The sequence below is a fragment of the Ranitomeya imitator genome, chromosome 2 (assembly GCF_032444005.1).
Source record: "Ranitomeya imitator isolate aRanImi1 chromosome 2, aRanImi1.pri, whole genome shotgun sequence".
Classification (NCBI taxonomy): domain Eukaryota; kingdom Metazoa; phylum Chordata; class Amphibia; order Anura; family Dendrobatidae; genus Ranitomeya; species Ranitomeya imitator.
The window spans coordinates 268,455,988-268,479,780 of NC_091283.1; the positions used below are offsets into that span (position 1 = coordinate 268,455,988).

The following is a 23,793-nucleotide window of genomic DNA, read 5'->3' on the forward strand; positions in this document are numbered from 1 at the left end:
GCAGGTTTTTGTCTCACTGCAAGAGGTAGGGATGGGTCTGTGTCTTGTTACAGGAAGTGGGATCAGGTCTGTGTGGCTTTACATGTGAGAATGTCTTTTTGAGAGCTAAGGGTTGACCTTTGTCTTTTTACAGTAACTGACTTTGTCTCGCTGCTCCTGCACTCATGTCTGTCATACAGGCATAGGAGAGGGCCATTTAGTTTATATCAGGCAGGCCATTGGACAAAGGTAGGCCCAAACCTTGCTGGAAAGTAAGGCAAAAGAAGTTTATGTATCACTAGTGCTTGCCGAATGCTGATCAAGGTGAAGCTCACTTAAAAAGGATGGGTGGTATGTTACACTGCTCAAGAATTGTGACATTGATAACCACTGATTTCCCATTATTAACACTGATTTACAGAACTACGACTGTTGGTTAGGGTTTGATCAAGGTAACCTCTGCATGGCTTGTACTATGGATTTATGAAAAATAAAAAAAAATTGGTCTCACGGATGCCCAAATATTGTGTTCTACCATTTCACAACTTTTAATAAAAGAATGCACAAAATGAAGACACTGTCTGCAGAAAATTTATTTGCACCTAGAGACGACAAACACTACAAAGCTGACCCGATATTTACAAAACCAGCCCATATTTTATGAACATCCTTTGTAAATAATTCACATTCGATCCTTCTTTATTCTTCGGCCTTCTGCGGATAAAAAACAAAGATGTATGTTAGTAAAAGAAAGAGAAGATGCATTTATTTTAACACAGCACTTTCACTTTTAAAAGTTTGTATTTTTAATTTTATATGCAATATTCTCAAACAAGTATCAAATCAAAGAGAGATTTTGAGCAGTTTGATCTTACCTTGCCGATGTCACGGCTCTTGGCTCTCATCTTGTTGACTTGAGATTCTGCAATGTCAGCGCGTTCCTCAGCTTCTTCCAGCTCATGCTGTGACTTTCTGAATCGGGACAGGTGGACATTGGCTTGTTCCTCCTGCAAGATGGACATGTTGTTGAGGAGATGTCTCTAAATATTCGTATCCATTGTAATAAAAAATTACGTATACTTACAGATTCCTCTGCCTGTCTCTTGTAAGCTTTGACCTTCAACTGCAGTTTGTCCACTAAGTCCTGAAGCCTGAACACGTTTTTCTTGTCTTCTTCAGACTATTAATAAAAGATGAAGTATGTGAACTTTGTTTTAATGTGAGGACATATATTTCATATGGGTCTTTTCATATCAAGTACCTGGTATGACAGTTCCTTAACTCTTCTCTCGTACTTGCGGACTCCCTTAATGGCATCTGAGCCTCTCTTCTGCTCGGCATCAAGCTCATTCTCAAGTTCACGCACCTACAAGTACAGTTCATAACGTCAGTGAAAGCTGCACAATTTATAAATTATGTTGTTCTTGGAAAGGCGTTTCGAACAAGCAACATTTTCTTACTCTGCTCTCAAGTTTCTGGAGCTGTTTCTTGCCGCCTTTCATTGCCAACTGCTCAGCCTCATCAAGACGATGCTGAAGATCCTTCACTGTCTGCTCAAGGTTCTTCTTCATTCTTTCAAGGTGAGCACTGGTGTCTTGTTCCTTCTTCAGTTCTTCAGCCATCATGGCAGCCTAGGATGATAATGAAGAGGACAATAAGATGTCACCTTTTGCAGATTGATTACATGTTCATGAAACAGGTATTTTTGCTTAACTTTCAGAAATTCTACTTACATCTGTAATTGCTTTCTTGGCTTTATCATCTGCATTTCTTGATTCTTGGATGGCCTCCTCAACTTCAGTTTGAAGTTGTGATAAATCGGATTCAAGCTTCTTCTTAGTGTTGATCAAGCTAGTGTTCTGAACAGTGAAGAATTATAATGTTAGTGAAGGAATATTCCATTAAAAGATGTACCATTCAATAATAAAGAAATAAAATGCAGTCCAACCTGGGAGTGGAGAAGCTGAACACGCTCAGTTACATCCAAGAGCTCTTGCTCAGCAACTTTGCGGCCACGCTCAGTTTGTTCCAGTGCAGACCTCATCTCCTCAATTTCTACTGTCATGAGGTTATTTCTCCTTTCTACGATGGCCAGTTGTTCCTTCAGGTCATCGTTTCCTCTAATGGCATCATCAAGATGCAATTGGGCATCCTAAAGAGAATGAATTCAGTTCACTTTCAAGTCAGCACTCGTACAATATCTCAAACCTCAAAAAATATCTTCACATAACCCACCTTCAGTTGTCCCTGTACATTCCTGAGTTGTTTCTGGGCCTCTGAAGCCTGGCGGTTGGCATGGCTCAATTGGATCTCCATCTCATTGAGATCTCCCTCCATCTTTTTCTTCAGTCTCAAAGCATCATTCCTGCTTCTGATCTCAGCATCCAAAGTGCTTTGCATGGATTCCAAGGCTCTCTGGCTATTCCTCTTGATTTGCTCAATCTCTTCATCTTTCTCAGCAACTTTCCTGTCAACTTCAGACTTTATTTGATTAAGCTCCAGTTGGACACGCAGGATTTTGGCCTCTTCGTGTTCCAGGGAACCCTAGAATATACAAATTATTAAGTTTAAAAAGAAAATAAGTTATTCTATTCTTTGTATCCTAACATGTTCTGGTTAACCTACCTCTGCTTCTTCCAGGGCTGATTGTAGGTCAGATTTTTCCTGTTCAACCTGTTTTTTAGCTTTTTCGATTTCATGGATGCTCTTTCCAGACTCAGCAACTTGTTCAGTTAAGTCAGAGATCTCCTCTATTAGTAGAATCAGGAATAGAAGATATGAATCAATAAACAAGAACTTTCTATAATATTGTAAATGATTCTTCTTCCAAAGAAGTAGAGAAAAGCAAAATGAAAACTTTCACACTTTTTACATCTATGGAAAATGGTGAAACTTACGTTGGAGGTTCTTGTTTTCCCTCTTCAGTGTCTCAAGTTGATCAAGTGCTTCCTCATATGAATTCTTCATCTTAAACACCTCTGTACTAAGGGATCTTGATTCCTTTTGAGAAGCTTCAAGTTCAGCCTGAGCTTCCTCATATTTCTGTTTCCAGTCTGACAAGACCTATAGAGTGAAAGACAATATATAACACTATTCTTCCATTACAATAACGAAACTACATGTGACCCACAGTAACTGAGCTTTTAATTTTCCAACTTTGGAAATATTACCTTTGAACATTTTGAAAATGTGAAAAAGGAGTCCTAGTAATTAATCATTTACCTTATCAAAGTTTCTCTGCTTCTTATCAAGGGCAGCACAGGCTGAATTTGATCTTTCTACATCTACCATGAGGTCTTCAACCTCTCCTTGAAGTCTTTGTTTAGTTTTCTCCAGGGAAGCACATTTTGAGTTAACAGCTTCAATTTGTTCTTCAGTTTCCTGGAGGCGCTGTGCAAGTTTCTTCCTGTTAATCAAAAGTATAGAATTATTGGACCGACATTATATAAACCTTTGTGAATTAGATTTGGAATTGGATTTCATTTGGAATGCAAGATATGTGTCAAGTCAAGAAAACCTACTTGGCTTCTTCTAGCTCCTCTGTACGTTGGATGGCGTCAGTCTCATATTTTGTTCTCCACTGTGAGACTTCACCATTGGCCTTGGACAAAGAACGTTGAAGTTCAGCCTTTGCCTCTTGTTCCTCTTCAAATTGTTCCCTCAACAAGTCACAATCATGGCGGGCAGACTGGAGTCCATGTGCAAGTGCGTTCTTGGCCTGTATACAAAAACAAACATTTACTTAGCTTGAGGTCTTTATATTTTAAAATGGCCTAGTGAACATGCTTAATATATTTAACCAATCTAGCACCAAACCTTGGTTTCTTCTTCTAGCTGTCTTTTCAGCTCTTCAATCTGTTGGGTGAAGGCCTGTTTTCCTCTGGATAGCTGAGAAATTAAAGATTCTTTCTCCTCAAGTTGACGGCCAAATTCACCTGATTAACACATGTAAAGCAATGTCAAAGTTCTTGTCATGGAATCAGATTAGCCTTTATTAAGTTTAACATTAGAAATTACCATTTTCTGTTAAAAGACGTGCTTTCTGGGTATTTAAGTCATTAAGTACCCTAAGATGCTCATCTTCCTTTGTCTTAATTTCACTATATTGGTCCTCGAGTGTTCTACACATTTTCTCCAAGTTTGCCTATGAGGTCAGAGTAAAAAGAATGTACTTTATACTGAAGATTGCATTAGGTGTCAAGTGTGCTTTATGAATACATTTAATGTGCTTACTTTGCTTTTGGAAACAGAATCCATATTGCTGGCAAGATCATCAATCTCCATCTTGAGTTCACTCTTCTCTTTTTCCAATTTCTGTTTGACCCTCTGCAGATTATCAATTTGTTCTCCGAGCTCAGCTGTACTATCGGCATGCTTCTTACGGAGAGCGGCGGCAGTGGCTTCATGTTGTAAGGTGGCTTCTTCCAGGTCACGTCTCATCTTCTGGAATTCAGCCTCACGCTTCTTGTTCAGCTCAATCTGAGAAGAGGTTGCACCACCAGCTTCTTCCAGGCGCTCACTGATCTCCTCAAGCTCTCTTGAGAGGTCGGCACGCTGCTTCTCAGCCTTGGCACGGGCTGCACGTTCTGCCTCAATTTCTTCTTCAAGTTCCTCAATACGAGCCTACAAGATTTGTTTTTTTGTTTAACTATTGATGTTGATTGAAAATTATGGAGTGAACATTAATGTTGTCTGTTATATAAAAAAATAGAAAAGCTTTTCTACCTGAAGCTCCTTAATTTTCTTCTGTAGCTGAGCTGCCAGTGCCTGTTCATCCTCAATCTTACTCTGGAGCTGACTGATTTCAAACTCCTTCCTGTAGAATAAAAATAAGGGATAAAGAGATGTGTAAACTCAGTATAAGCTTAGTAGAGTCACTGTCAAGCAGAGAAGATTTAAAGCTCACAACCATGTTTGACTTTTCCCTTATCCAGACTGTATAAAAATGTATAAAATAGATATTTAGAAAATTTTTGTTTTACTTTTTCACTTTTTCATCCAGCTGTTGTTTATCATTTTCCAAGTCCATTGTAGACTCTTGGGCCAACTTCAGGTCACCTTCCAGCTTTCTCTTGGCCCTCTCTAAGTCCATACGAAGCTTCTTCTCTTGTTCAAGAGATCCTTCAAGCTAAGATAACAAGTCATGTTAGCATTCGACTATTGCAAGTATTTATTTCTCTTACGAAAAGCACTTTGCTCATGGCCAGACATACATCGTCAACTTGTTGCTCCAACTTGGTCTTGGCCTTTGTCAGAGTATTGACTTTGTCCTCTTCAGCTTGAAGGTCATCCAAAGTTTGTTGGTGGGCTTCCTGAAGTGCCTTCTTTTCTTTTGTAAGTTTGGCTATGCTTTCATCAAGGACTGCCATTTCTTCAGTAAGGTTTTTAACCTTAATTTTGAAAAACAAATAACAATTAGTCAACATATCATAAGCAATGTTTTTGGCACACTCCTGTACTGATGACCATATTCTCTGTCATTTTCATTAAAATAAATTACCTTATTTTCTGTGGCATGTTTCTCCTTCTCTACTTTGGCCAATGTTAGCTCAAGATCATCAATGTCCTTTTTCAGTTCAGAGCATTCATCCTCTAGTTTCCTCTTCTTGGCCGTCAGTTCAGCATTAGATTCTTCTTCATCTTCTAGCCTCTCATTAATCTCTTTAATTTTGCTTTCCATTTGAATCTTGGCTTTGATGAGACCTTCACATCTCTCTTCTGCATCTGCCAGGCCCTCTGATTCCTGTGAAATGGATTTAGGGAACCAAATTAAACTTAACTCTTCCAAAACTCATTGGAAAACAGATGCAGAAGAGTCATGACTTACAGATGCCACTTGGAGCTGCAGGTCATTTTTCTCCTGGAGAATGGAGACCATTTTCTCCTCCAGCTCCTTTCTCTTTGCTTCTGACTTAGAAAGAGCTTCCTTTGTCTTCTCAAACTCCTCTTTCATGTTGGCCATCTCTTTCTCAGATTCGGCACTCTTCAGAAGAGGTTTGATCTTGAAATAAAGTTTCATCCATGGCCAAGTTTTGACATTCATGAAAGCTCTGATGTTGTACTGAATGCAGTAGATAGACTCTCTGGAAATTAAGCATATTTATATCACAATCATAGTCCATTAAACGAAGAAATTATATTATTCTAAATTGAAGCTGAACGATACCTCCTCTCAGTCATTTTCTTGTACTCAACTCTCATGAGGTAACCTCTGCAGATAGCCTGAGTACGAGTAATCAGCTGTGCCAACTTCTCATCTCGCATCTCCTCAAGGGTACCCAACAAACCTGCCTTGAAGAAGACCTGCAAACAATGCAAGCTGAGTTATAGTATATGAGCATATGGAACTCTTTAGATAGTGAAACAGAATTAATGAATAAAAGTACCTTGGTGTGGCCAAATTTGTACTGAGTATGATCAATATCGATGGACCCAAGAAGTTTCTCAGAAGCCTTCTTGCTGTCAATGAACTGACCTTCTGGAATAGCAGCAGCATTCAGGACCTTGTAGCTGTTTAAACGGCAATAGACATTGGTTAATCGAATTATAAAAGTGTTTAAGAATGCATTATATATGTAATTCTAAAGTCATCGATTAAACCCATACCGCTGCTTGAAATCAGCGTAGAGGATTCTGCTGGGAAATCCTTTTCTGCAAATCCTGATGCCTTCAAGCACACCATTACACCTGAGCTGGTGCATGACCAGGTAATGATCCATAGCACCTATATTAATCAAGTTAGTCAGTCATTATGTTAAGCAGGATGTGCATTTTAATCAAAACCAATATGACACCAATATGGAGATCTTAAGACTAACCCCCACAGCTCCACCTGCAGCTGTTAGAGACACTTGACTTGATGACTGATTAGATCAGTCATCAAGTGCGGGGAAAGATGTGGGCTCAGCGTGTGAGCCAAGTATCAAAGGCAGGAACATGACCTTTGATGTATATGTACGTCAAAGGTTGTGAAAGGGTTAAAATTTGGATTGACTCATTTTAAATTTGGTCCCTTAATTTACCTGGAGTCTTGGTTTCATTGGGGATCAAACAACGTACAAAGTGGGGGTGGGTGCTTCTTAAGTTGGTCATCAGCTTGTTCAGATTTTCCTTTAGATGAATACAGTTATAGGCATGAGGACATTTAGGATAAGACATAGGATCAAACATGAACAATTATGTATGAGTTCTTAATCTTGTTTTTTTTTTTTTTTTCTTAATTATACTTACTCTGAAAAGAGCAGACACAGTTTGGAAAGAGGAACCCTTCTTCTTACCACCTTTCTTGCCTCCGCCACCGCTTTCTAAATCACAAACAATATTATTTAGTGGTGTTCTATCCTATCATCACGTTTTTGATCAAAGTGGACTGATAAATTGTTAGAAAAGTGATTCTCTGTATTTATAGACCAAATACTCTTTCTTAAATTAATTAAAGGACTTCCAAATGCTATGAACACCCTACTGACTGTACCGAAAGCACAGCATAAGAGTGTTCGAATAACCCCTAGGCAAATGCTGTGCACTCCCATGAGCAGACTTACTAAAGGGGGAGAGAGTTTTTAGCACTTCACTTACCTGCTTCTGCAGCTGAGTATGCAGAATACAAGAAAGACAGGAGCTTCACTGAAGACTTCTGGTAGAGCCCAATGACAGTCTCATTCAGTGGATCCTTGTTCTTGTCAAGCCAGCCAGAGATGTTGTAGTCCACAGTTCCAGCATAGTGGACCAGGGAGAAGTGAGCATCAGCTTTGCCTTTGCCAGGTTTGGGTTTCTGGAAGTTGTTGCACTTGCCGAGATGTTGATCATACAGCTTGTTTGTAAATGATGTATCTGTGGCCTTGGGGAACATGCACTCCTCTTCAAGGATGGAGAAGATGCCCATTGGCTGGTCAAAGGTGAAAAGTAATTAGTAGTTAAATATTTATATCACTTGTATGTGAAATATTACTTGTGCAATTTGTAGGATTGTGCAGTAAATATGTTAATATACCAGTTATCAATACGATACATCTACCGTACATTTATTTCACTTCCACGCATCGCATACCTTCTCAATCAGCTCAATGCAGGCGGCCAAGTCCATGCCGAAGTCAATGAACTCCCAGTCGATTCCTTCCTTCTTGTACTCCTCTTGCTCCAGGACAAACATGTGGTGGTTGAAGAACTGCTGCAGCTTCTCATTGGTGAAGTTGATGCAAAGTTGTTCCAAGCTGTTGAACTAAAATATTTCTCCATATTAATTGTTATATTAGTTTTACATTTGTTCAGTTTATCACGTGAAGTTAGAATACATACATCAAAGATCTCAAAGCCAGCAATATCCAGTACACCGATGAAGTGCTGTCTTGGCTGCTTGGTGTCCAGCTGCTGGTTGATACGGATGACCATCCATAAGAACATCTTCTCAAAGACGGACTTGGCCAGGGCACCCACTGAGTTGTTCACCTAGATGAGAATGATAACCAAGTCAGTTTTTCGAACATTTTCCAAAGGAGATCATTATCTGAAAATGCCAGGACTTACTTGCTGGACGGTTTGACCTTTGGTCACAAATTCATTTCCGACTTTGACTCTTGGGTAGCACAAAGCTTTTAGGAGATCAGCTGAATTCAGACCCATAAGATAGCCAACCTTGTCAGCCACTGAAAAATAAAATGAAGAGCTTTTCATATTCCATGTTCTTATCGATGATACAAAGGTAACACGATAACCATATTTTTTACCGGTGTTATTGAATTGCTTAGGTTGAAATAAAAGTGTTTAAATTAACTTTGAACTCACCCTCTGTGCCATCGGGCTCGGCTTGCTCCTCTCTTTGCTTCTGCTTGAACTTCATGTTGCCGTAGTGCATGACCGCACCGGTCATTTTGTAGATACCGACCTTTTCATCTGCGTTGAACCCCAGGATGTCAATAGCGCTCTGTAAGTTAATTGCAAAACCTTTTAGATGGAGCTTAAAAGTATCACACATGTTGCTTTATTACAAGCAAAAGAAGTTAGCTTAACTACACATGGGAACAAACTTACATCTGTGGCCATCAACTCCTCTTGGTCATCGATGCTGGCCACTGTGATCTCACCTTGGCTCACAAACGGGAAGTCGTAAGGGTTGGTTGTGATCAGTAACTGATCTGAAATAACAAGTGTGTAATTTGTAATACTTGCCACTACATAATCAGCGACTCAAACATATATTTAACCAACTTCAGGAACTTACCAATCAACTCTGGTTTCTTGTTGGACATGATCTGGTAGAAGATATGGTAGCTCCTTTCTGCAGACAGCTGGAATGTTACTCTGGATTTTTCCAGAAGATCTTACACATATATAAATGAATAAAGAAATTAAAAAAGAACTTTCTACTTTGAATAGGACAATCAAGGTTTTCTTGAAACTTGTCTTAACTCACATGTTTCAATATCAGCTGAAGCCAATTTTCCTGTGGTACCAAAGTGGATTCTGATGAATTTACCCTAAAGTTTTTATCATAGAAGAAATGTTCATTTTATTTCATAAAAAAACAAATGGATAATGGGCGCGTCGTGTTTTAATTAAAATGAAACTTACAAAACGTGAGGAGTTGTCATTTCTGACCGTTTTAGCGTTACCAAAAGCCTCGAGCAATGGATTAGCCTGGATAATCTGGTCTTCAAGGGTCCCCTATAACGTATAAAAATGAGTTATATATTCGTCAGACACAATACAGACCTAACGGATACAGGTAATAATGTTACAGAAAGTCAAATTACCTGGATTTTTCCAGGTTGATCCTCCTTTTTCTTTGTGTCGCCAACTACCGCAATTGTTGCAAAGTACTGGATGACACGTTTCGTGTTCACAGTCTTCCCGGCACCAGATTCTCCACTATGTATAAAAAACATTAAAGAAGAGGTTTTTTTTATGCCAAAAAAAAAAAAAAAAAACATTTTATGTAAAACTGATTTGTAATGCAAATGTTTATTCATCTGATATCATTCACTTGTTTAATTCGGCAACTTATTATTATAGGACTAGTGTCCTATTAGGAGCATTTTAACTAATGCAACTCTGTATTTTTTATCCCTTGAGTTTGACACTTACGTAATCAGGACGGATTGATTTTCACGATCTGTTTAAAATAAAAAAATATAATGATTAAAAAAATATATATCTGTACGCCATTTTCTATTTTTTCTCTAACACATTTACTTACAGATGCCCTATAAACGCTGAACTAATCTGCCCACTATGGACCCCACTACGGACTAATTTGCCCACTATAATAATAACAAAATATAAATATAATAATATAACAAACTAATAGAACCTGAAGAAGGGTTGTTGAGGTATAAATAGTGAATGACATCATTACTTTAACCGTATGTGGAGCTCCTGTCCTCCTTACAACCACTCATGGTCACCATGCTGCCTCAAAGGACTTAAAGAAAGCCCATCACTTGCCGTAAATACGTAGTTTTTAACATGGTCAAATTACCATTGTTTTCTTGAATCTGGTGTTGTTTCTTTTGTTCCAGCAACTCTTTGTTCCCCTGATATGGATCCCATTTCTGTAAATCTAGTCTTTTTAGTCAAAGCGGTGGAATCCTAAACAGTTCTGTGGACGTATTCATCTGGACCACACGTCATTGGCTAACAAGACTAAATTTATAGACGTAGAAGGTCTATTTTTCAGGAATGGAGAGACACGGGAACAAAAAACCAACATTGCCAGATTCAGGAGAACAGCGGTTTTACAGTACATAAAACAATGGCATATTATTAATGGTTCTCTTTGAGTATATATCAAAATATAAATAGCATTGCAGTGTTAATGTGGCATCTTTCATGTCTTTAGTATAAAGTCATATTCCTATTACAAAGGTCTTTAAAGAATAAAGTTCCTTTCAATTGAGCGAAGATATCTAAGGTCAAACATTAAGCCCTTTATATTTGTCCATCTAGACATTTCTGGTGGGAAGACGCTGTTTGGACAGTAGACCCTTCCAATGTCTCCCCTTAATTGATTGTAGCTGCTACTTACCGGTCAACATGTATTGATAGGCGTTATCAGAGATGGAGAAGATGTGTGGTGGGGCCTCCACACGCTTTTTGCCTCTGTAGGCAGCCACTACCTCGGGGTTGTACACAGGAAGCCACTTGTAGGGGTTGACTGTGGCACAAAACAGCCCAGAATAGGTCTAAAGAGAAACCAAAAAAAGTAAGGAAAAAAAACGTAGACAATCTTTTCAGAATAAAAGGAGGTGATGGTTCATCAAACATGAAAGTTTATGAGGCTTACGTAGATCATCCAGGCTGCATAACGCTCTTTGAGGTTATACAGGACAGATGGTTCGTTCAAGTGGGTCATCATCGCCATGTCTTCAATCTTGTCGTACTTTGGGGGGTTCATGGGGAAAACTTCATCTTCCTTTACTGTTACAGTCTGCATAGAATAAAGAAAAATGGTGAAATTAAACGTCTTATTATTCTTCCAAGTATCAGTTTGTAATTCTTATGGATCTCCTTCCTGTGGAACTTACGGTGTTGTCTTCCTTTTTTACGGTCACTTTTCCTCCTTCTCGGCTTTGGATGACTCCTTTTACGTACATCGTCTTTGGGTCAACCACAAAGTAAGATGTTTTTGCATCAAACGGGCGATTTTGGGCCTCAATTCTTTCTTTCTCTGACTTTCGGAGGTATTGGGCTGCCTCCCCAAAAGCAGCCATCTCACCGTCAGCCATGGCTGATGATTTTCTGTACGGAAAGAATAATATATATTTTAATTAAAATACTACATAGGTTCATGGTCGATTTTTGCCATATGTTTTTACAAACTACATCTATAAGACGCTTTAACAGAGGCGGGAATGAGTTGAAAGGACCGTGCTGTGCTAAATGGGAGATATGGAAAAAGCGTAACACAGCTCGGGACTTACAGAAACAGCGGATCTACACTTTTACTAAAGCTCCCATTTACTTTTAGAAGTGTTATGGAAATGATCACTACAATGCCTAATTTTTGTGGAAATTGCATTGATTGGAACGTTGCATCTAGGGTTAGGGTTAGAGTTAACTCTAACCCTAACCCTAATTTTGTCTCCATGTTTGAAATATTTTGCCCCCTAAATAAAAGAGAAAAGTTGGGGGATCAATCTGTAAACTTAGTTTTAGCCCCGTATATACCAACGGCAAAGGTGAAAAAGAATCCCAAGTTGGTGATGACAATGTTCGGCAAAAGTTCATCTGCTCATCATTACGTAACAAATTAGGCGTAGTTCTCATCGCCTACCCAATCTAATTTCATTGTCCTAAAATATTCCATTATTAATAAATGGGGTTATTTGTGTTAATATTAAAAATAAAGGTCCCCATTTGATACTTGAAGCCTATTGTAGTCTGTAAACGCTGCCCGCCGGGCCATCGTACCTTTGAGTATCCTTCTACGATGGAAAAATTGTTTCAAGGATATTATCTGCAAGAAAAGGAAAAAGAAAAGGTTGGCTATTAGAATAATTCATTTCTAATTGTTCTAATTATTAATACTTTTATTAATCAGTATCTCTCCCCTTCTCCTAAATTCAATCTCTTCTAAATATAACTGTTTGAGGGATCTGCACTGCTACGATTCAGTCCAAGAGTGCCAAATTCTGGCAAACCAACACAAATCCCCGTGATCCAAAGAATTAAGAAAAATCTCGTGACCATGATCGGCAGCAATTTACTCAAGTCTGGGATCTACTTTTCTCTCTAGTGTTCTGGCAAATTACTCGATCGTTATGTTTCCCCAGGATAGGGAACATACACACCAGAATGGCAGATATATAGACCAGGATGAGGGATATATATGGGGATACATACCAGTATGGGGGATATATATACCAGTATGGGGGACATATACCAGTATGGGGACATATATACCAGGATGGGGGACATATACCAGGATGAGGGATATATATATCAGGAAGGGGGATATATTCCAGGGTGGGGGACATATCCCAGGATGAGGGATATATAGACCAGGATGGGGACATATACCAGAATGGCGGATATATAGACCAGGATGGGGGATATATAGATCAGGATGAGGGATATATACCAGGATGGGGGATATATAGACCAGGATGGGGGATATATACCAGGATGGGGGATATATACCAGGATTGGGGATATATACCAGGATGGGGGATATATATACCATGATGAGGTATATATATATATATATATATATATATATATATATTTATGTATATACAAGGATGAGAGAGATATATATATACCAGAATGGGGTACATGTACCAGTATGGGGGACATGCATACCAGTATGGGGGACATGCATACCAGAATGGGGTACATATACCAGTATGGGGGACATGCATACCAGGATGGGGGATATATATACCAGGATGGGGGACATATACCAGAATGGGGGATATATACTACGATAAGATATATATATATACCAGGATGAGAGATATACATATCGGAATGGGGTACATATACCAGTATGGGGGACATGCATACCAGAATGGGGGATATATACCAGGATGGGGGATATATATACCAGGATGAAGTATATATATATATATATATATATATATATATACCAGGATGAGAGATATATATACCAGGATGGGGGATATATATACCAGGATGGGGGATATATATATACCAGAATGGCGTACATATACCTGTATGGGGGACAGGCATACCAGGATGGGGAATATATATATCAGGATGGGGGATATATATACCAGGATGGGGTACATATACCAGAGTGGGGGATATATACCAGAATGGGGGATATATACCAGAATGGGGGATATATACCAGGATGGGGGATATATACCAGAATGGGGTATATATACCAGAATGGGGGATATATACCAGGATGGGGGATATATACCAGAATGGGGGATATATACCAGAATGGGGGATATATACCAGAATAGGGGATCTATACCAGGATGGGGGATATATACCAGAATGGGGGATATATACCAGAATAGGGGATATATACCAGGATGGGGGATATATACCAGAATGGGGGATATATACCAGAATGGGGGATATATACCAGGATGGGGGATATATACCAGAATGGGGGATATATACCAGAATGGGGGATATATACCAGGATGGGGGATATATATACCAGGATGGGGTACATATACCAGAATGGGGGATATATACCAGAATGGGGGATATATACCAGAATGGGGGATATATACCAGGATGGGGGATATATACCAGAATGGGGGATATATACCAGGATGGGGGATATATACCAGAATGACCTACATATTCCAGTATGGGGGATATATATACCAGAATGGGGGATATATATACCAGAATGGGGGATATATATGCCAGGATGGGGCACATATACCAGAATGGGGGATATATACCAGGATTGGGAGCATAATACCAAGATATGACTTATGATAGGAAATACATATTTTCCCATGGAATCTATAGGAATCCACGAGAAAACAAACCTCATTGTCACTGATGTATATCCGATTTATCCATGATAATAAACTATGGAATGAAGCCGATGCTTAGCCGAGCCGAGCACTGACATGGCCGGAGCGGGGCAGCTTACCTCTAGATGCAGAGCCGTGAAGGATAAGTCCATGCTGCCACCCTGATACTTTTATACGCGAGGCTTTGCTGCGCCAGCGTTATCACTCTCTATATTTGGACCTTAATATTAAGGGCTCTCAGCTGTAAATGTGTCGATGTTATCATTTTACTTCTGTTGACCACTGTGCGATACAAGATATGACTAGTACCTGAGGATAGCCATATGGTCAATCCATTTTTTTGCATATAGTATCATCTGGGATGTGTTTATAGGCAGGCTGCATTCATTCCCAATATAGCACAGCGATCTCCATGTCACTACTAAATTTCACGGATTTCTCAGTCCACTTTTATTTCAGAATCGCGTTTCCCATGGGCAGGGTATCGTTTTTCAGCAGGACAGATGCATTTATAATGAAAAATGTTGCCTGAATTAAATGTAGCGTAGACGAGACTCGATGTGAAAAGTTTAACTATCGTATCGGAATACCTAAAATAACTGGAAATAAGGGACGTGGAGCCTAATATTTCTCCTATAAGGATTCCTTACTGATTGCCTAAATTACCATGTGTTTAATTGTCGGGTCAGATTGGGTTTTCCCATGTTCTGGTTTAATCTACTGTAAAGCTCAGATGACACAAACACTTTCTGGGAAGTTCTTGACTGGCGGCTAATGCACTAATAGTATTGATAATCTGAAAACTTCTACTTCATTCCACTAGTTCTCTTCTCATTGTTGGTTACATTGGCCGGCAGGAGCGTACACCATGTCGGGAAGGCTTTATTGTAAAATTATATCATGAGCAGGGGTGTAAGGATTGTGGTCGCAGAGATTGCATCCCCGACCGGACCCGTGCGGGTGAGAGGCCCAACGATGCCAGTGCAAGCTTCAACTGGATGTGCCTCCTCGGACACACATTCAGTTGAAGTGTATTGTAAAGCAACTCTCCAATACACGCTGCCAGCATGCACCTTACTAGGGGTGCATGGCAGTCACGGCATGAGCTCCTGTCACTCGAACGTTGAAGTCAGCTGCCAGCTTCAGTAGAGGGCAACCCACGTTGGGGAAGCGGAGGGAAGGTGAGTAGCATCATTTTTGTTTCTATGCATTAAAGAACAGCTGCAGAAAAGGGACATATTATTATTTATTGTTATAGCGCCATTTATTCCATGGCACTTTACATGTGAGGAGGGGTATACATAATAAAAACAAGTACAATAATCTTGCACAATACAAGTCATAACTGGTACAGGAGGAGTGAGGACCCTGCCTGCGAAGGCTCACAATCTACAAGGGATGGCTGAGAATACAGTAGGCGAGGGTAGAGCTGGTCATGCAGCGGTTTGGTCGATCGGTGGTTACTGCAGGTTGTAGGCTTGTCGGAAGAGGTGGGTCTTCAGGTTCTTTTTGAAGGTTTCGATGGTAGGTGAGAGTCTGATATGTTGTGGTAGAGGGTTCCACAGTAGGGGTGATACGCGAGAGAAATCTTGTATACGATTGTGGGAAGAGGAGATAAGAGGGGAGTAGAGAAGGAGATCTTGTGAGGATCGGAGGTTGCGTGTAGGTAAGTAACGGGAGACGAGGTCAGCGAGGAGACAGGTTGTGGATGGCTTTGTATGTCATGGTTAGGGTTTTGTACTGGAGTCTCTGGGTAATGGGGAGCCAGTGAAGGGATTGACAGAGGCGAGAGGCCGGGGAATAGCGGGGGGACAGGTGGATTAGTCGGGCAGCAGAGTTTAGAATAGATTGGAGGGGTGCGAGAGTGTTAGAGGGGAGGCCATAGAGCAGGAGGTTGCAGTAGTCAAGGCGAGAGATGATGAGGGCATGCACTAGGGTTTTTGCAGATTTTTGATTGAGGAATGTGCGGATTCGTGAAATATTTTTGAGTTGAAGTCGGCAGGAAGTGGAAAGGGCTTGGATATGCGGTTTGAAGGAGAGATCAGCGTCAAGGATTACCCCGAGGCAGCGAGATTGTGGGGACTAGGGAGAGTGGGCAGCCATTTACTGTAATGGAGAGGTTCGTTGGGGGGGGTCGCGTGAGATAGGGGAAAGATGATGAATTCTATTTTGTCCATGTTAAGTTTCAGAAATCTAGCGGAGAAGAAGGATGAAATAGTGGACAGACATTGAGGGATTCTGGTTAGTAGGGAGGTGATATCTGGTCCAGAGATGTAGATCTGTGTGTCATCAGCATAGAGATGATACTGAAAGCCATGAGATTCTATGAGCTGTCCCAGGCCAAAGGTGTAAATGGAGAAGAGCAGGGGCCCAAGGACTGAACATTGTGGGACTCCGACAGGGGGCGAGGTGAGGAGGTGGTGTGTGAGTGGGAGACGCTGAATGTCCGGTCTGTTAGGTATGATGAGATCCAGGATAGGGCCAAGTCTGTGATGCCAAGGGAAGAGAGGGTCTGTAATAATAGGGAATGGTCCACTGTGTCAAAGGCAGCTGACAGGTCGAGGAGGAGGAGGATAGAGTAGTGTCGCTTGCTCTTGGCGGATAAGAGGTCATTGGTGACCTTAGTTAGGGCAGTTTCAGTGGAGTGGTGTGACCGGAAGCCAGATTGTAAGCGGTCAAAGTGGGAGCAAGAAGAGAGGTGGGAGGACAGTTCAAGGTAGACGTGTTGTGCCAGTAGCTTGGAGGCATAAGGGAGAAGTGATATAGGGCGATAGCTAGATACAGAGGATGGGTCAAGAGAGGGCTTTTTGAGGATAGGTGTGATGGAGGCATGTTTAAAGCTTGAGGGGAAAACACCAGTTGTTAGTGATAGGTTGAAGAGATGAGACATATATACCAGAATGGGGGATATATATACCAGGATAGTGGATATATATACCAGGATTGGGGCTATATACTGTATACCAGGATGTAGGGCATATATTCCAGGATGGGGAACATACATACCAGGATAGTGGATATATATATCAAAATGGGGATTATATATACCAGGATGGGGAACATATATATACCAGGATGGGGAATATATATACCAGGATGGGGAATATATCTACCAGGATGGGGAACATACATAACAGGCTGGTGGATATATATACCAGGATAGTAGACATACAGTACAGACAAAAAGTATGGACACACCTTCTCATTTAAAGATTTTTCTGTATTTTCATGACTATGAAAATTGTACATTCACACTGAAGGCATCAAAACTATGAATTAACACATGTGGAATTATATACTTAACAAAAAAGTGTGAAACAACTGAAATTATGTTTTATATTCCAGGTTCTTCAAAGTAGCCACCTTTTGCTTTGATGACTGCTTTGCACACTCTTCGACCATCCAACGTGTCTCTTTCTGAAGGAGTTTTTGTTTGATATTTCCACCTCGGATCCCCATATATACATGGTCGATCCCACAAAATCTCAGACCCTTGAGATTACTGTGGTGGACCTCAAAAAAATGCTTCGGAATAGATTTCAACAGAAGGGGCTCAGAACAGGTAGCTGAATTCTTGATGTCCCTAATATGCTCTTGGACACAGATTTTGAAAACCCTGGTTGTCATACCAATGTAAATACGATTACACGGGCATTGGGCATAGTACACTATTGCTTCCATGTTGCATGTAATATGATGCACTATCTTGTAGGTTTTATCACCGGCAGAATTAGTGGCCGCTCTCGCCGGCCGCAGACATTTACATCATGATGGATGTGCGCTGATTGGTCCGCGAGTCCCCCCTGGCTCCCATATATACCCCAGCCTTTGCCTTATTAAGCCACGCCTCCTGACGAAGCCACGACAGCGAAACGCGCGTCGAGGCCTTTTCCTGCTCCCACCACGCCGGCGTCATATTAACAGCATGTCCCGAGGTAATTATGTAGCATCATCAGCGGCATGTACATGCATTTTTTAGGATCCTGGGTTGCGCGTGACGTTTACATTTCTATGCCCTTGGTCTTTCTGTATACATCAGCAATAATTTCTCCCCTCAGGGTTGCCTATCTGTGGATTCTTTCCACAAAGACCATTGAGCATATACCGGTGTGTTGGTGTAGTTAGGCTACATTCACATTTGCGTTCTGCCGGGCTGCGTCGGGCGCAGCCGCGGCGACGCATGTGTCATGCGCCCCTATATTTAACATGGGGGCGCATGGACATGCGTTGCATTGCGTTTTGTGATGCATGCGTCTTTTTTGGCACACGCGTCAGAGCGCAGAGGACGCAGCAAGTTGCATTTTTTTGCGTCCACAATCATGCCAAAAAAGGACGCACAATGCGTTTTGCATGCGTTTTGGTTTGCGTTGTGTGTTGTGTCGCCGAGGCAGCACCGCACAACGCAAATGTGAACGTAGCCTTAGGATGCCTGGACTTTTTTGTGCTCTTCACCAGCATTGTTTAACACCTTCCATGCTGGTTTCTTTTTGTTGTTTCTCCCCCATTCATTGCTTTTTGTCCATGTATATTTATTACAATTTTGTGTATTTGATACTTTAATAAAAATTGTCTCACTGTCATTGATACCTCTATCGCTCTGTTGTGGATTTTTGATCTAACCAATATTTTTGATGGTCATTGGATCTATTGACATCCGCCTGCTCCATAACTTAGTGTGTCTTTATAGGTTTACATGTTTTTGGCTTAGCGATACGCCCTCTGTTGGCCGAGAGGGCATTTTTTGTTTAGGTGCTTTTTGGAACTGTGTACTTACAATGGCTCATTTTGCCTTTCTTCCAAGTAAATTCTTCTCTTTTCCATTAGGTCTATGACATCACAAACTAAATCCTTCTAAGTTGTATGTAGAAACAGGAAGTCTCTTTTCCCTAAATGAGTCATTACTGCCAAAGCCCATGGCAGGGGGGATGAGGGAGCAGCTGGGTCTGGAGATGAAGAGGGAGATAACTCATGCAGGGAAAAAAAAGTCTGCCTGTTTATACATAGAGCATAGAAAAGAGAAGAATTAACTGGGTAGAAAGGCAAAATGAGCAATTGTAAGTACACAGTGCCGTATAATATGATGACTGCAATATATTAAGAAGATTAAAAGTTTGATGGGATGAGTGTTGTGAATTCCTCTCTTGGGCTCCCTCCAGTGGTTGTAAGTGGCACTTTTGTGAGTTCTGCTCTTGGGCTCCCTCCGGTGGTTTTAAGTGGTATGGCTGCTCCTTGGATTTAGCAGTCTGCAGCTGATTCTACTGATTGTCTTTCTGCTCGGCTTTTATGCCTGGCTCTTCCCTTCAGCCATTGCCACTTATCAATGGTTCCTGGTTGGATTCACATCTCTGCTTGGATTTCCCTGATATCCTGACCAGTTCAGCAAAGATAAGTCCTTGCTTTGCTCTTTTCTGTCCACATGTTGTGGACTTAATTGTTCTGTACATTCTATGTTTTGTCCAGCTTGTCAGTATGGATTTATTCAGTTAAGCTGGAAGCTCTGGGAAGCAGATTTACCCTCCACACCTTTAGTCAGGTGTGGAGATTTTTGTAAACTCTGTGTGGATTTTTCTAGTTTTTTATACTGACCGCACAGTATTCCGTCCTGTCCTATCTATCTAGCTAGACTGGCCTCCTTTGCTACATCCTGGTTTCATTCTACGTATGTCTTTTCCCTCTCCACTCACAGTCATTACTTGTGGGGGGCTATCTATCCTTTGGGGATTTTCTCTGAGGCAAGATAGCTTTCCTGTTTCTATCTTTAGGGGTAGTTAGTTCTTAGGCTGTGACGAGGTGTCTAGGGAGTGACAGGAACATCCCACGGCTATTTCTAGTGTTGTGTTGAGCTTAGGAACTGCGGTCAGTACAGGTACCACCTCCTTCAGAGCTCGTCCCATGTTGCTCCTAAACCACCAGTTCATAACAGATGAGGAGGAGGAGGCGGGAGAAGGCTTCTTTAACAGTTTCTCAAGACATTGATACTAATACCCTATTATTAGTATAGGTTGTTTGGTCAGTGGTGGTTCAACAACTGGCATCACCACTGATCTGATTCATGGCATCATGTCTATAGTATTTTATGTCTTTGCCAAATAGTCATCTGCTGGACCACCTGATTTTAGTGGAACTGACCAACTTTTCCCCAACAGACGATTTTGTGGACATAAGGATCAGATAAGTAGAATTTCAATACTCTCCTCTTCAGAACAGAAACATGTTTGACCAAACTGAATGTGCAGTGAGTTGGGAGGAATGGCTGTAATCAAAACCCGACAGCTATTAAAAATGTTTGGGCACCTTCAGAAAAGCAGCCACCTACTGCTCAAATGCTCAGAGTTCGGTGCTTATACACATTAAACTAAATGTGGTGGAATCGGAGAACAATTTTATCCAAAATAAATGTTCCTCACGTGAAATCTACAGAAGTAACTATTATTTTAACCAAACCACAACCCACCAACATCATCTGAAGAAGTTGGCTATGTTTAGAGGTTATGTCTCATGTTCCTCAGTTGATTATTATTATTTAATGGCCTTCAGCTCGATCTCGAGCCATGGCGAATTGATGGATGAATGCTGCGTAGGAAGATCGATCTTGTGGAAGTCTAGATAAGGACCATCAGGGTCTTCTCAGCTGTTATCTTGATGATATCAACTATTAGTCTGCTGGTCTTCCTCTTCTTCCGGCCCTGATGTCCTTCTGCAGTGATCGCTCTCTCCGTATGATGTGTCCACAAGTCGTAGCTTGGTGGTCCTTGCTTCCAGTGACATGTCTGACTTGATTTACTCCAAAATTCCTCAGTAGCTGACTAGATTTTGGTTTCAAAGCTCATATTTTGTATGTTTTGTGTGAAAGACCTTTTTTCCTACTTTAGGACCATCACTTCTAGCAATACATTGACTGTCTAGAGCCCTGTAATCTAATATGCCAATCTCAACTAAAACGTGAATGACTGCAATGTCAGTATGGAAGTTCACCAGACAAATGTTCTTTCAACAGAAAGGAAAGTTGACCAAGTCGATTTCTTCAGTTTTCTCACCATGTAAACTTCAAAAGTTGCATCAATCATCATCTAATAAACGGATGACATTTTGCCATCAGTGACTCACTCACTCGATTGTAACATTTCTTTTTCTTTGGTTTCGTTTATTGTAAGATCTAAATCCAGTCTAAGATCATTATCACAAGGTTTAATTTTCATGCTGGCCGTGTGTTACTGACTAGCAGAAGTAATGTTCCGAAAGTTTAAGATTCCCCTTAAAAAATGTCTCTAGGGACAAATCAAAAATTGTTTTCCGATTCATCAAAATCTTATTTTCCTAATAATGTTCATGGCACTGATAATCTTGCCATTCTTTTTCACGACAAAACTAAATTTTCACTTGCATTTGATAAATTTGGAGAATCAAGATATCTTTCTTGTCCTTTTTCTTGACACTTTACAAAAACTCTTAAAGAGTGCCTAAAAAGCACAATATATTTGGTGTCAGTTTGAGGCAAAATTGTACAAAAATCCAATTAATCCTGTCCATATGTCCTATGACAGAGGAGATTGGGGGCCTGTTTTTTGTTATCGGACTCTTCGAAAAATGGTGAACAGACTAAAATCTAATATAACTGACCACCATTTTTTGTTATAACGTCTCTGCAAAAATCTACAAGCTCTCTTTTTGGACACTGTTTTTTTTGCCGATAAGTTACTATAAGCCTTAATGTCTGCAGTGAATGTAGAGCATGTCGTAATAGCAAAATAAGGCTCATAATGATAAAGCCTTAAAAGGCTCGAGATCTATTTTAATAGGATTATAAAACATGATATCCCCCACTGTTAAATATAGATTGCCATCACTGTGCTTAATGAGAGGCAGCTATCATAACTCTGTATATAAATGTTTTTTGCATTCTGCTTTAGGTATTTAGAGATAGTTACTCCACTCCAAATAGGAAGCCTCATAAAAGTAACATTAGATTCATGTAAAAAACAAAAAGTATTTAACACGATTACTGAAATTAATTAATACTTGGTATAAATGTGTTTGTTGGTGATGAAGCTTCAAGACACTTCCGGTATGGAGAAACTAGTCGCAGGCATTGCTCAGGTGGGATTTTGACCCATTCTTCCACACAAACACTTGTCACATCCTAAAGCTTTGGTGGCTCCTTCTATGGACTCTGAACTTTAGTTCATTCCATGCATTCTCTCTTGGATTCAGGTCCGGCCATTCTAGCAGCTTTTTCTTTCTCTGAAACCAATTTATAGTTTCCTTGGCCATGTGTTTAGGATTATTGTGTTGCAGAAGTGTCCACCGTTATTTTATCTTCATCATCCTGGTAGATGGCAGCAGATTTTTATCAAGAATGTCTCAGTACATTTGTCCATTCATCCTTCCTTCAATTATGTGATGTTTACCAGTGCCATATACTGAAAACCAACCCACGCCCACCTCCACACTTCACTGAGACTATGATGTTTTTGGGTTAATATGTAGTGCCTTTTGATCTCCAAAAATGTTGTGTATTATGGCATCCAAACAGTTCATTTTTGGTCTCATCTGACCTGACTTTATTCTCCAAGCTTTTCACATACTTGTCTAAATGTTGTTGAACAAACTGTAAATGCGCTGGAATGTGTTTTTTGTTCAGCAATGGAGTCTGGCATGGTGAGGTCATGGAAGTTGTGTGGTGAGTGTACATACAAGCTATGGAGGTTGTGTAGTGAGCGTGCATACAGGTAATGGAGGTCGAGTGCATTACTTATTGTTTTCTTTGAAACAATTGTACCTGCTGGTCTAGGTCTTTCTAAGGCTCTCCAAAGGTGTCCTTGGCTCTTGGACAACTCTTCTGATAATTCTTTTCACGCATCTGTATGAAATCTTGCCGGGAGCACCTGGTCGTGGCTAGTTTATGGTGAAATGATGTTCTTTCCACTTCTGAATTATGTTCAACAGTGCTCACTGGACCCTTCAGTAGTTTTAAAAATTGTTCTGTAACCAAAGTTGTCAGTATGCTAATTTTCAACAATAATGTTGTGAAGGTCTTGAGACAGCTCATTTGTTTTACCCATCAACAGATGTTTCTTGTGTAATGAGACACCTTTTTATAGGCCATCAGTTGAAGTTGCTGATATTACTTGTTACTAAGTGGCAAAATTACCTTCTAATTACTGACAGATTTCAGCCGTTGTCAGGACTTTCCAGGGCATTTTGCTCGTCTTTTTTTTCATGTGATCAATATTTTTTGTATTTCCTTAAAATAATTGGTGAAGTGTTCAATACTTATATGGTCCAATATATATATATATATATATATATATATATATATATATATATATACATATATATATGTATATAT

General features: G+C 40.3%; 1 protein-coding gene across 1 annotated transcript in view; it reads right to left on the reverse strand.

The window, feature by feature from the left end:
- Positions 1 to 554: 554 nt before the first annotated feature.
- The window catches only part of LOC138666390 (uncharacterized), a 129,326-nt gene continuing 106,087 nt past the window's right edge, over positions 555 to 23,793 (reverse strand). The window contains exons 63-80 of the mRNA XM_069754618.1: positions 5,193 to 5,369; positions 4,962 to 5,107; positions 4,705 to 4,795; positions 4,213 to 4,602; positions 3,997 to 4,123; positions 3,796 to 3,914; positions 3,501 to 3,697; positions 3,202 to 3,385; positions 2,877 to 3,042; positions 2,605 to 2,729; positions 2,215 to 2,523; positions 1,928 to 2,131; positions 1,713 to 1,838; positions 1,440 to 1,610; positions 1,241 to 1,345; positions 1,064 to 1,159; positions 855 to 986; positions 555 to 693 (exon numbers count right to left, since the gene is read on the reverse strand). Coding sequence (XP_069610719.1) covers positions 679 to 693; positions 855 to 986; positions 1,064 to 1,159; positions 1,241 to 1,345; positions 1,440 to 1,610; positions 1,713 to 1,838; positions 1,928 to 2,131; positions 2,215 to 2,523; positions 2,605 to 2,729; positions 2,877 to 3,042; positions 3,202 to 3,385; positions 3,501 to 3,697; positions 3,796 to 3,914; positions 3,997 to 4,123; positions 4,213 to 4,602; positions 4,705 to 4,795; positions 4,962 to 5,107; positions 5,193 to 5,369 — 2,880 coding nt within the window. The 3' untranslated portion in view covers positions 555 to 678. The remainder of the gene's footprint in view (positions 694 to 854; positions 987 to 1,063; positions 1,160 to 1,240; positions 1,346 to 1,439; positions 1,611 to 1,712; positions 1,839 to 1,927; positions 2,132 to 2,214; positions 2,524 to 2,604; positions 2,730 to 2,876; positions 3,043 to 3,201; positions 3,386 to 3,500; positions 3,698 to 3,795; positions 3,915 to 3,996; positions 4,124 to 4,212; positions 4,603 to 4,704; positions 4,796 to 4,961; positions 5,108 to 5,192; positions 5,370 to 23,793) is intronic.